The sequence below is a fragment of the Haliotis rubra genome, unplaced genomic scaffold (genome assembly GCF_003918875.1).
Source record: "Haliotis rubra isolate DU_JTF1 unplaced genomic scaffold, ASM391887v1 Scf514, whole genome shotgun sequence".
Lineage (NCBI taxonomy): Eukaryota > Metazoa > Mollusca > Gastropoda > Lepetellida > Haliotidae > Haliotis > Haliotis rubra.
Genome location: NW_025767207.1, coordinates 432694 through 446210, shown reverse-complemented (window position 1 = coordinate 446210; position 13517 = coordinate 432694). Strand labels below are relative to the sequence as shown.

General features: G+C 39.1%; 1 protein-coding gene across 4 annotated transcripts in view; it reads left to right on the top strand.

Moving 5' to 3' along the window:
* Positions 1-13251, top strand: part of LOC124292337 — a 191160-nt gene extending 177909 nt beyond the window's left edge. For 2 of the 4 annotated variants that reach the window (XM_046729429.1, XM_046729431.1), the window contains exon 2: positions 11876-13251. In XM_046729429.1, coding sequence (XP_046585385.1) covers positions 11898-13067 — 1170 coding nt within the window. In that variant the 5' untranslated portion in view covers positions 11876-11897 and the 3' untranslated portion in view covers positions 13068-13251. Of the gene's footprint in view, positions 1-4019; positions 4488-11875 lie in introns of those variants that run through there. The other 2 variants (XM_046729430.1, XM_046729428.1) reach the window with 2 other exon arrangements.
* Positions 13252-13517: the final 266 nt, after the last annotated feature.

The window sequence follows — 13517 nt, the reverse complement described above, 5'->3', positions numbered from 1 at the left end:
CGTCATAGTTCTGGCAGACTGAGGAACATCAATGACTATGATGATCGGTAACCTCCCAAAACTTAGACAACCATATCTTAGACACCTTAACACAACATTTCTGTCTTCTTTGAGTGGCATTTTAGAAGTTGGGAAGTACAATATAGAACAAACTTTATGGATAACAACTTCTTTTTATTCGTGAGTACCGATTCTTGTACCGTTGTCAAGCAGGAGTGCACAACTGATCCTCAAACTGATACCTAGTCTTATAATGGATCAGTCCAGTAGAATCAATAAGAAAAGATTATTTTTTGATTCAGCAATATATTCAGCATATATTCAATTCAACATGTACAATAAATAAACAAGAAAGATAGTATGATTACCAAACTGACATATAACAAAACACCTTGACATCACAACAACAGGAATAAGATATTTAATCATACTTAATTATCATGACCATTTCTCAAGTCCATTAGTAGCGCATGATCCACTATAATCCAGATACAGAGAATCTCAGCCGAGCGTCTTTTCATATCAAATATATCATCACGAGTTGATAAAGTTACAAATATCCGAGGCTTGCCGAGGATATTTTTACTTTTATCAACGAGTGTTGATATATTTGATATCAGAAGAGACGAGGGTGAGATTCTATTTATCATCAAAAATCACTCTTGTTTAGTTTTCAATGAAAAATGTACATATCTAAACACAGTACTGCATTAGACATGCAGTGCAGCAATGTCATAGCATTGTGACGTCATCAAGTTCATGACGTCAAAGCATTGTTAGGGCATTGTACAATATCTATCAAAACGATATCTCCTCCTGTAGAACACATAGGAATCAGATGTTAATAATACGATGCTTGATTGGCAGTATGAGGAGGAGACTGGCAGATGTTATAAGTCCGAGGGATGGCTACACATGATACTGGTGTGGTCGCCTGTGGTGGTTCGTACAATCAGAACAACCACTGTTTAAAAACTGTGCGACAATCAGATTTGTGGGGTTGTTATGGTGACCATACTTTCCAGCATTGTTGAAGATCACGCTTTGGTGTATTCTTCTCAGATTGCAGTAATGTGATGTTTCAATTTAAGTTTTGTTTTTGTTGAAATCAAATGTGTTACAGTTACCATTTTAATCCGTGTAATTTAGGTTTTCGTAGCATATGCACCAACGTGTGTTTTCGTACTTAAAACGTGGATTACCGGTATTGCATGATTAATGCTCCTGGATATATTTCGTTATGGCATTGAGCATGAAGTCCAAATTAAATATCATAACTTGTCATTTGTAGTATAACTGCCACGGGGGCTTGTTCCCATTTCGCCTACACCCTTATCAAAACAAATTTACACTTGAGTGAACATAGGATTTGTATGCTGTTCACTGTAGTTTAATGGACTAACCCAAATAATGAGAAACAAACTTGTGAGTTGGGTTGAGTTGGTCTGACCATTTTAATAGTATATATATATATATATATATCTCAAGTATATATCAAATAATATACATGTAATAATAAACTTGAACATATCAAGTTATATCAAATCACATAAGCACAAATATATCAAGTCACTGAAGATATCAAGTTTATATCATTGTTCTCAACAAGTCTAATGTATTTGCAGTTTAATTAAATGTCCAACTGCGTCCAGAAACTGCAGCACTGCTGCGTTCACGTCTTCAGCTGCATTCAGCTCATCATCGTAGATCTGCTGAACTCGAGTGATGTCGGTCTACACACGTTCACGGAGTCGGCTTAGAAGACGCGTCTGGTCTTCATTCTCTCTGGGATGGCAGTGGTCAGATGCAATGGTGATGTGGTCCCCTATGGCACTGCAACGTGCCTTGCATCCTGTCTGAACACACTTCCAGTGTGTTGCCACCTGACGTTTCACATTTAGTCGATAGCGATATCCATCATATAGAACTTGCTGCCCGCCTCTCTGTGTCGTAATAAATTCTACTCTCTGAAGAAATGCGTTTGCCATTTTGACATCACAAACAGCATTTCACATCCCTTATATACTTTATATTAAAACAACAGTACACGGAGAAGAGAGCATAACAAAATTGCACATTGAGCAGGAAGCCTGAGAGTAGCCATTTTATTAAGGCTTTATTAAAACAACAAATCTTATCAACATAGATATAAAGTGACTTTGATCTCAAACTTATTACAGTAATTTGCATTAAACCACCTTAATTAATAAAATAACCAAACAAAACAGTAAACATATTCTTTTGACGACACTGAGCAGGAAATGTTGGCCATCCCATTCACTGAATGAGGGGTGGATGAGTTGCCATCCTCAATTACTGTAGGCGAAATGGGATGTGGGGCGAAATGGGATGTAGGCGAAATGGGAACATCCCACGGTATCATCAACCATCCTGGATACCAAAACCTCACAACTAAATTATGCAAATTTTCTAAATGAAACGCGCAGAAAATATTTTTCTGACATTTGTAGAATCTCATAAGGCAAAATTGAATATTGCTGAGTGCGGCGTAAAGCTAAACTCACTCATTCACTTTAAACTTAGTTGCAACGTCAAGATACTAAGTTGATATTTGATAATATAGGGTTTTCACAACTGTGTAAGTTATGAGGGCGGTGTGATAGCCCAGTGGTTAAAGCGTTCGCTCGTCACGCCGAAGACCCGGGTTCGATTCCCCATATGGGTACAATGTGTGAAGCCCATTTCTGGTGTCCCCCGCCGTGATATTGCTGGAATATTGCTAAAAGCGGCGTAAAACCATGCTCACTATTAGATTACTGTCTACGTCATTTACCATTTTTATTTTATACTTATATGAGAATGTTATAATAATCTAAGAAACTGTTATTTACGACAAATGTACAACCCCCAACCCGTCGATCTATAAATTTCATCAGTTGTTATCTTCTACATCATCTGAATTATGAAATAATCTGTGTAAATATTTATGTTTGAGGTTTGAGCTAAGGCAGCGGCTGGTTAATGGATAATATATTTGTATTCCATCAAGCCCCTTATATTAGCAATATTTGTGTTTCGATTTTATATAATTTTCTCTTCTTTTATGTTCATGAGTAGACAAAATGAGAGAGGTAGGTCATATTTGGAAGATATCCAACGTCTTTTTAGTTCGTTATAATATCAGTTCGTTAGAACCATTTCGTTTGAAATATTCAGCAAAATAAACAGTGTCGTTATAAGGGTGTTCGTATAAACTACCCGTGAAGGTCCGGGTTAGAATATTGCCCTTCAGTAACCCATGCTTGTCGTAAGAGGCGACTAACGGGATCGGTGGTCAGGTTCGCTGACTTGGTTGACACATGTCATCGGTTCCCAATTGCTTAGATCGATGCTCATGCTGTTGATCACTTGGTTGTCTGGTCCAGACTCGATTATTTACAGACCGCCGCCATATAGTTGGAATATTGTTGAGTGCGGCGTAAAAATAAAGTCACTCACTCATTATAAACGTTGTGTACTGTACTGTGTCCAAATGGAAACTAAATCTTTGTCACAGCGGGACTTCGTACATGGGAAGAATGTCCCTGGGACAAGGAGATATTCCCTAACACCTCTTCTTGGAACTATTTGATTCCGTCATTAGAGGAAGTATAAAAAGAATACAAAGTCCAGACACATACATTATATTCAGGATTAAAGCAAGGTAGTTTACGAGGAACATGTCTCGAGTGCCGAGAGTTAGCAAGAGTTGTGAGTGCAGCGAAGTCATTAGATACCAATAGCCGCGTCGGTGAATAGAAGTAGATACGATTATCAAATATGTCGTAATCAAATGCTAAAGGATTGGACAACCTTGTGTAACATAGCCTGAGGGTATTTAAGCATCATTTGATGTAGCGTCCAGCTCGACAACTCAATTGAGTCAGAGACCATATAATATAAAAATCAAATCTTACCTTTTCTGAAGTCAACACACGTTTTTGCCAGCTTCCGGATAGGCTGCGCAGTACAAGCCGTAGTGCTGATGGTTTTTGCGCACGTGCTCGAGGGACGTCCCTCTATTATATGGTCTCTGATTGAGTCCATGTTGTGTGCGGTAGTATTTGAACACTATCTTTGTAGGACAGCTTATCAGTTCAGTGGCGCAAGGTCGAAGGTCCTGGTACTCACAGCAAGTACTTCTCCGGAGCAGACATCAATGGATGATGAATCAAGCCTGAAGTATAGATCGGTACATACCCAGAGTTAGGTCTCGATCTTCAGCACATACCTGTTTGTGACAGCTTAGGGTTGCCTGGTCGCCTTCCGGCGGATTTATACCACACATAGCAGGACCACTGACTGATAACATACGCTGTTGTTGAGAAAGGTTGCTGCCGAAACTCCGAATGTGAAGTGTTGTCCTTAAAACTGCAGGGTCATAGGGGAAATCTACCCAGGAAGACGCTGTTCGTTCACCACGCGACGTGTGTAAGAAGGTCACGATACCCCGCGTTGGATCGGATACTGCTGCCATCGCCTGAATAGTGAGTATATATTTCTGCGTTCAATAAATCTCGCGAGCTGAGTTACATTATGCCAAGTAATAGTCAATAATTTCATTTCATTCATTTACAATCTGGGACAAAACACATTACATGCATGCACATGTGATATAAGACTGAAATAAAAATCGATTGAAGTTTACAAGTGTCGCCTTTCAATCTTCTTCCCCGTGGATCTTAGTATGGTACCTACCTTCATTAGTTGGCTATCTATAGCCTGTGCTTACTAGGGGTGGGTATTGCAGAGAATTTTCATATTGCGATATATTGCAATGCGAAAGCATGTATTGCGATATGTATTGCAATATATTGCAAGAAGCTTTTTTGTAACAATAAACTACTTATAATCGAGTTAACGCTTTATTTATAAAGCAGGAAACAGTTCCTTACGTACCCCCCGCCTATTTTATGCATCCCGTCTTATTGTGAACATTCTCTTACATTCACGCTGAAATTAGGTGGGGGGTAGGTAAGGAACTCTAACCAATATGAATAATATTTGGCACAAATGAAACAAGGAAACCATCAACACAGTGGTTTCTAGTTTGAACTACTTTCTCCACTCTCAAAAAAGCCCTGATATATTAGACAGCAACTTGACCTGGTCAGGACATGTCAGAGATCATTGGCCATTAATGAGTAAATATTAAAAACATTCAGATCCAAAACATTGCGAAACACTTGAACAAAATTTAATAACACAACTTCAAACCGAACTTAACAATCCAGTTAAATGTAAAATCTTTGAAGGGCCTTTAGAAGTGGAATGCATAAGAAAAGCAAGATTTATGGATGTCAACTTCATTCGCAATACAGAAGTTGACATCCATAAATCTTGCTTTCCTCAGTTAAATGTATTTTTCACCACGATCATTCCCCTCACTATTACCACAATTGCACCAACCATCAAGGTTTCCGAGTGTTACGAAGCTTTCCGAATGCTTGTCAAAATACTGGTGTAGCAGCCCAGAATAACCCCCCACCAGATTATACCCCGGGGTAAACTATAGGCTAGCCCAGTTTATACCCCGGGGGTAGATTCTGGACCAGGCCAAAGTTTACCCCCTCCAGCCAAGACTATACCCCGAAAAAATTATGTTGACAATTCACTCAATATGAGTGTGTGACTCGGGCAATGGTCTTGGTGTCATTTAAAGGAATTTGTAGGTGCATTTCATTTACATTACTGCATAATACAAAATTTATTAAGTATTTGTTGAGTGCCTCTCTGCAATATGATATTTTCGACTTTGCGTAACCCAGCCATGCTGATATATCAAGGTTGGGAGTTAAAGTACTGTCGGAAATGCTAGAAAAATGCTTTTTGACTTATATTTAAAATTCAGAGGTATTACAGTTACTTAAATAACAAATATCACTTTAAGAAAAATCTACCTAATGTAGACCGAGGGAATAAATTTTGAGACATGCCCTAAAATGTGTTTTTACTGATGAAAATACCCAAAACTTAGAAAAATAAGGGGTAGTGGGACGTTATTGGATACAAACATTAACTGCCTGTGTTATGTCATCAGCATGCACGGTATCGACAGGTGAAATTGACACCTGAGCACACGCTCGGGCGAGGGGTCATCTCAATAGATGTTTTGTTCAAAATGTTGAATATGTGTATGTATAGTATACGTATTGGTTATGTAAGGGATCATTTGTGTATGTGTGTTTGTTTTGAAATAAACATACGAATTACTGTACATTGGAAAGAATCCTATCACTTGTGTTATCTTATCGATTGATTGTAGAAATGTGCAACGTTTTAATAAATGTTTTGCATGTCAACAGTATATTTCATTGCAAAAATATGGATGTAATTCGGTCAGTTTAATCTAGTTGTGAACATTGGCCAAAGATTTAACGAAGTCACTGGTGTAGCTTCTTTTGAATATATATATTCTTCTTCTAAAGTTTGTAGACCGCCCGTCTAAGTCCTCCCTTGTCAATGTTGTCAAGGATGGTTGTACGTCCCGGTTTTGCTTTTGAGACGGTCCCTGTCTTGTCTGATTTGTTTACAATATTGTAAACTTGTTGGTAAGACAAACTAGCTCTACAAGTTCTGTAATAAACCCTTTCTAAACTAATGAAAGGTTTACCTCTGTCTTTTTCAAGCACAGTAAAACTTATAAACCTTTGCAACAATCGACTACAAATAGTTGGCCATAGTGGACGCTGTGATAAAGATGTGCATGCATGACGGGAAACTTATTTATCAAGACTTAACATTTATATTAATTTTTCTCCAATAAAGAAACGATAATTAAGTAAAGTAACACAAACATTCAACATTTATTTGTTTAAGAAAAACGTTAATTCATATTTTTACACCACCTGTATTATTAGCATAAATTTAAAGACTATTTCAGATTTCTAGCATTTCCGACAGTACTTTAGTTATTCGCTTTATTTAGCGTCGCACACACAACTAAGGTATTTCGGCAACACTCTACTCATCAACCTAATTGGAGCTTTACCATTATGGAGGTGGGTGTTGTCTTAATTAATACCCTACTCCACTGTCTAACAACTGGCTGTCTAACTAATGGGAGCTACAGGTGGACACTTTGGCAGAGATAAAGCCTTCGGCAAAATATCCTCGCGTTATTATTGGAAAGGCATGAAGAACGACGTGCAAGAATATGTCAAGACGTGTCCGAAGTGCTTTGTCATCAATCCAAAAGTCAACACAGAAGCACCACCACTACACTCCATTCCTGTGCCTGCCAAAATCTGGAGCCTCGTTGGAATTGACATCACCGGTCCTCTACAAGAGACAACAAGCGGCAACAAGTACATCGTTGCGGTAACCGACCATTTTTCCAAGTGGTCGGAGGCCGCTGCTATCCCGGATAAAAGCGCGAAGTCGGTTGCACCGATTCTTTTCCATGTCATCTGTCGACTGGGCTGCATGGACACATTGATCAGTGATCAAGGACGTGAATTCGTTAACAAAGTGATTGACTCACTCATGGACCATTTCCAGACGGATCATCGCATCACCTCGGCGTACCATCCTCAGTCAAACGGCCAGCGGGAACGTGACAACAGGACTTTAAAGGCGGCTCTGAGTAAACTCGTCAATTTATATTTACAGTGCAGTTGGTCAGTCAATACAATGGCTGATGTACCCTGCAAGCTTCAGCTTGAAAACTCACACTGATTATGCTTTGTATCTGGAAAATGTATTGGACCATTTCAATGTTGTAACCAGTGTTTAATTGTGTGAGAAGTACAATAAAATTATAGTATTATCCTTAATCACTTGTTTTCTGTAGGGGTATAATCTGGGCTAAGGGGGTATACTATGGCCTAGTTCAGAATATACCCCGGGGTATAAACTAGGCTAGTCCGGATTATACCTGGGGTATAGTCTGGGCAAGCCCAGTTTAACCCCGGGTATAGTCTGGGACAGGGGTATACTCTGGCCTGTTACAGGTTTTCCATCAGCGTATCGCAATACGTATCGTTTTCATGTCTGAACCGGTTAATACCGGTAAACCGGTTATATTGCGCAGCCCTAGTGCTTAAACACAAAACTCCAACAGAAATTTACCGTCCTACCTTTATGAATTACTGAAAACCTATCAAAGATATGTTAGAAGGCATTAGTATACAAGAAAGCTGAACAAAACAGCTTTATGCAAATCACGAAAAATATTTCTCAAATGCATTCATATTTAGGTAAAATGTACGGAAGCGTAGTAGGGTCATGGTGAAATTTTTTGGTGTGTCACTATCTCCTACGTAGGAGTTATTAAGTCCTACGTGGGACATACTATCTCCTACGTAGTATTTAATATCTCCTACGTAGGACTTAGTATCTCCTACGTAGGACATTCTATCTCCTACGTCGGACATACTATCTCCTACGTAGTACTTAATATCTCCTACGTAGGACTTAGTATCTCCTACGTAGGACATACTATCTCCTACGTCGGACATACTATCTCCTACGTAGGACTTAGTATCTCCTACGTAGGACTTAGTATCTCCTACGTAGGACATACTATCTCCTACGTAGGACATACTATCTCCTACGTAGGACTTAGTATCACCTACGTAGGACTTAGTATCTCCTACGTAGGACATACTATCACGTAGGAGATACTAAGTCCTACGTAGGAGATATTAAGTACTACATAGGAGATACTAAGTCCTACGTAGGAGATAATAAGTCCTACGTAGGAGATCGTAAGTCCTACGTAGGAGATATTATTAAGTACTACGTAGGAGATGCTAAGCCCTACGTAGGAGATATTAAGTACTACGTAGGAGATAGTAAGACCAAAAAATGTTTTCACCGTGGCCCTACTACGCTTCCGTAGAAATGCATCTTTTTCAGAAGAGATAAATTGTCCTATTTTCGACCATGCCGAAATATACCAATAACATTGAATCCAGATGTAGATGTCCAAAGGAAAGGTTGAAATAAAATCCTGCTTTGAGACAAAGATAAACTATTTATAGTCACCACTTTTCAACTGTCAAAACAAGAAACAACTGTTGTAGAGTGTGTAAAATTATAAAAGAATCATTCCTATGATTTCAGTCTTTTAAAACATTTTCTGCTGATTTGCATTAGTGAAAACAAGTAAAACGTGTCTTTAATATTGTGAAAAAATGTTTAGGAACATCTAAAATTATCTTTGTTAACATTTTTGCTTGCAAAGTAACAGTTTTCCATTTTCTGTTTACACATAGCAATATCAATCGCCAAAACGTAGCAATATTCAAGCAGTATTTGCATCAATTTCACGTGGAGAATTATTCTATAGGGTATAAAGAGAGACTAGAATACATGATCTGATACACAAGTACGAGAAATATGCCACGATTAACAGCTGAAGAGAGAGAAAGAGCCATTGGGATGGTGCAGATGGGGTCGACATACAATGCTGTTGCCAACGCCCTCAGATGCCACCGTATCACGGTTGTAAGATTTATTCAGCGCTACAGAAAGACTGGGGTCACCGTAGACAGACCAGGAAGTAGACGTCCACGCTTCACAACGCCAGCTGCAGATAGGTACCTCCGTCATTAAGGAAGGAGGGTAACGTTTCTTTTGGCGTTTAGTGTATTAGGTATTGTCCAAATAGAGCTATTAGTTTTAACTTTATATGCTAGTTTTAATTCTAACTGTCATAGTCTAGTTGTTGTACTGTCCTTTGACGACAGGTTCTATAATATACACATATTCTTTATCAATGTCAAATTTGTTCTCGTCACAATATGAATGAAACATTGCCGATGTGACGTTAAATATTAACTCAAGTTTGGAACTCGAGAAAAAGCGTCTGTTTATCCTTACAACGAGTGCCGGTACCAATCTATTTTTATTATTTATATGGTTTAAAAGTCACGCAAATGCAATCATATGACCAATAAACATTCTCAAAACTATTACAGTATAATAATTTAAAGGAAATACAAATGTTACTAGCAGTTTTGACTACATCACGAAAATTACCGATCATATCGGGAGAACCGGTTCGCGAAAAGTGTACCGCCATATAGGGTGTCCCCCTCCATGATATTGCTGAAATATTCCTAAAGCGGCGTAAAACGAAACTCTCACTCTCTTAAAACAAATGAGATATAAAACATTTTTATGGACACAATACTAATGCTCATGGTTTAAAACAGGTAAACGTCTGAAGACCTGCATATATTTGACCTCTTCTGTCATTATACTGTCACCAAAGTTATGTACTGCTCCAAACTGCTTCTGTCATTATACTGTCACCAAAGTTATGTACTGCTCCAAACTGTATTGTGAAGTTCGAAATGCAATATACAGGTTAACCGGTATTATCGCACACCCCTACGGACTAATAGTTCACAATAATCATCAGAAGACCAATCACTGGTCTGAGATATAATATTATCAACCAATCAAAGATCTGCTTTCCGACACTCACCAGTCTGATGCTAAGATGCTTTCAAAGTATCGAGACGGCCGCATGGGGTCCATATTTAATAGCAATAAAGAATTGAGAGGCATCATGTATTGGAATCAATACTATAATTACCCTTTTCAAGGTAATTGTCGAGTTTCTGTACATGCGATTTTACTCGAGATACGGGATGTCTTATGTGGCAAAGAATCACAAAAATGTGTATACAATACACTGTGTGTATAACTCGTAAAGATCCGGGCTAGACTTGATCTTCAGCAACCATGCATGTCGTAAGCTACTCATAACGGGATCGGGTTCAGGCTCGCTGACTTGGTTGATGTACGACAATATCCAATGGCGGCCCATGTTAATAATAATAAAGAATTGTTCAGATCGATGCTCATGATGATAATTACGGGAACATCTGATCCTGACTCGTTTATGACCCCCTGCAATATTGCTGAGTGCGGCGTAAAACTAAACTGACTCACTCACTTGAATAATAGAGCTTAAGAGAATTTTGTAGTTTACATTTCCTTTTTGCTTTTCTCATCTCACTCTGAAAACGTTATCAAAACGCGGCGTCGGATCAGCCCCTTGTCACTCGCTATTTCATGTACACATCTTCGTTGTTGGGTTGCATACAGTAGAGCTCGTTGTTGAGGTACTTGTTGCATATGATCACTTAAACAATTGCTGGAAAGCTCTATCCACATCCAAGGCCTCACAAAAGATTTGATAAAGTTTTCTACTGGACATGTGGATGACATTTCTGAGTTGAAATCAGCGACAAACATTAAGTCCAATGAAATTCCCTATTTCGACTTTTCAGGAGTACGATTGACTTGACCGCCGCCATATAGCTGAAATATTGCTGAGTGCTGCGTAAAACTAAACCCACTCACTCACTCACGATTGACTTGCCTTTGCATGAGATTGGGCCACCTATTGCGTTTTGTTGATTTTACTACCGCATTGAATAGTTGCGTCACAGCGCCCTTACCAAGAAACAAGATCCGTGAAATTGTATGAGTTAATAATTAATAATCAGCTTCATGTAATTAATGTTTGTTTAATGCAAATTAATACTGACATAATTTGTGGTGATTTCCTTAATCACTGTTTAACTGTTGACAGGATAATATCGAATGTGTACAACACGAGGCATCGTGAGACGTCCTTGAAGAGTTGTGGTGTCAGTTCACAAATTCGGTAAAGTGTGTGTCCACCATTGGCGTTGATGTAGGCTTGACAATGACGACGCACAGATGACACTAAGCGATTGAAGAATGTGTGTGTGTCATGTCAATGTGTGTCCTCTTAATCACAGCGATGTATATGCGTGGTATGTTGAGGTTGTTTATGAAGCGGATGTATGTAGAAGCTCTGATGAAATACTGGTAACGTCCTATAAATAGCCAATGGCTGTACAGTCAATTAAATCGAACTTCTTCTTTTCAGGGATTCCAACCAATCCACAACAATGCTCAGCTCTCCACGGCACTGGCAACTTTTTGCATTATTAACTTGCGCCTTGGTACTGACAGCACTCGTCTACTCGAATACAGGAGTCAAGGGACATATCAATGAGAATGTAGTTCACGGCCTGAGAGATAAAGGCAAACCTTCGCCTGAATATCATCACAGTGGCTCAGAAATACAATCCATTCCTGAGGAATATTTTGTTAAGCCACGGTGGGAAAATAAATATTTCATCTACGACTGTTCCCAGGGTGCCTGCGGTGGTCTAGGGGACAGAGAAGAAGGAATTGTAGGTGCTTATATCCTTTCACAAATACTAGGTCGGAAGTTCAAAGTCAACATGCTGGTACCATGTGATATCGAGAATTTCCTCCAGTCGAACAAAGTTGACTGGAGTCTTCAACCTTCTGAAATAAATGGCTTGAAAAGTAGCAGGTACAAGCGACTTGACCATGAAGCATTTAAGCTACGTGAGAAAATTGCAAAAGCTCTTGATTTAGAAAATGAATTTCCTTCTGACGTCACATATTTTACTGTGAACCAGGAAATGGTTAACTATCTAAAGCTGCATCCGCTTTTTAAGACTCTTCGGTGGGCATATAATCAGACAACAACTGACATATACAATATTGTTTTACGACGGTTGTTTAGAATGAGACCTGAAATTCAAAAAAGGTTTGATAATTTCCAAACTTCAGCCCGTGACAAAAGGAGAAAACTCGTTTGTGCACATGTTCGAGTAAGGGGCAATCCTACTATTCCAACCGACTGGTACAGTCCCACACCTTTGAATGTTAGTGTAGTGTGGAACTTCCTGAGTAAGTATAATAACAGCGCCCTCTATCGAATGTTCGTAGCCACAGACTCCCAGAAAGTGCGACAGGATGCGAAGAGGTTGTTTCCTAGTGTCATCCAAGATTTGGAGGGGGATATCGTTCATGTTGATCGTGACAATCATGGAAAAGATTACGCATGCGCCGGTTTTGGTAAAGTTATTCTTGATCAACAGACGATGTCATCATGTGACGTATTCTTTATGACAGACAGCGGACTTGGTCGTATCGCATCCATGATGAGAGGAACAGACAAAGACCTGTACTGTATGGCTGGCAATTCCGTACACAGCAAGTGCTCTTTTGACGATAAAGGTTTCTTTCCACAGAACTGGTAGGCGTGATAGATACCAGTTGTGTATCCGTCTGACGTCTTATGTAGGAAACATACATGCTAACTCACACTTTTGGCTTGAGACTCACTCTTTTACTTCTTTCATATTTTTTTAATTTAGTTCAATCAATACACAAATAAAGTATATATGACATAAAAGGCAATATACATCACATCATTGAGGTTTTGTAGGTCTGTCTCCTATTCTCGCGGGTTTCCTATTCTCACGGTAAACACGTTTCTGCCGAAATCGCCGATGCGCGACACCCTGCCGTTGTTTACATCACCGACTGGTAACTAGGAAGTGGACCAAGTCTGTGAGTGATCAAAATCTTGCAGTGTCACGAATATTGGGGAGTTTATACCAACTTGGACATATCATTACTTTTCCCGCCCTTTCCGGCAGGATTGCTCTTACATACACTCAATAACGTTAATTCCCGGTAATACCGCG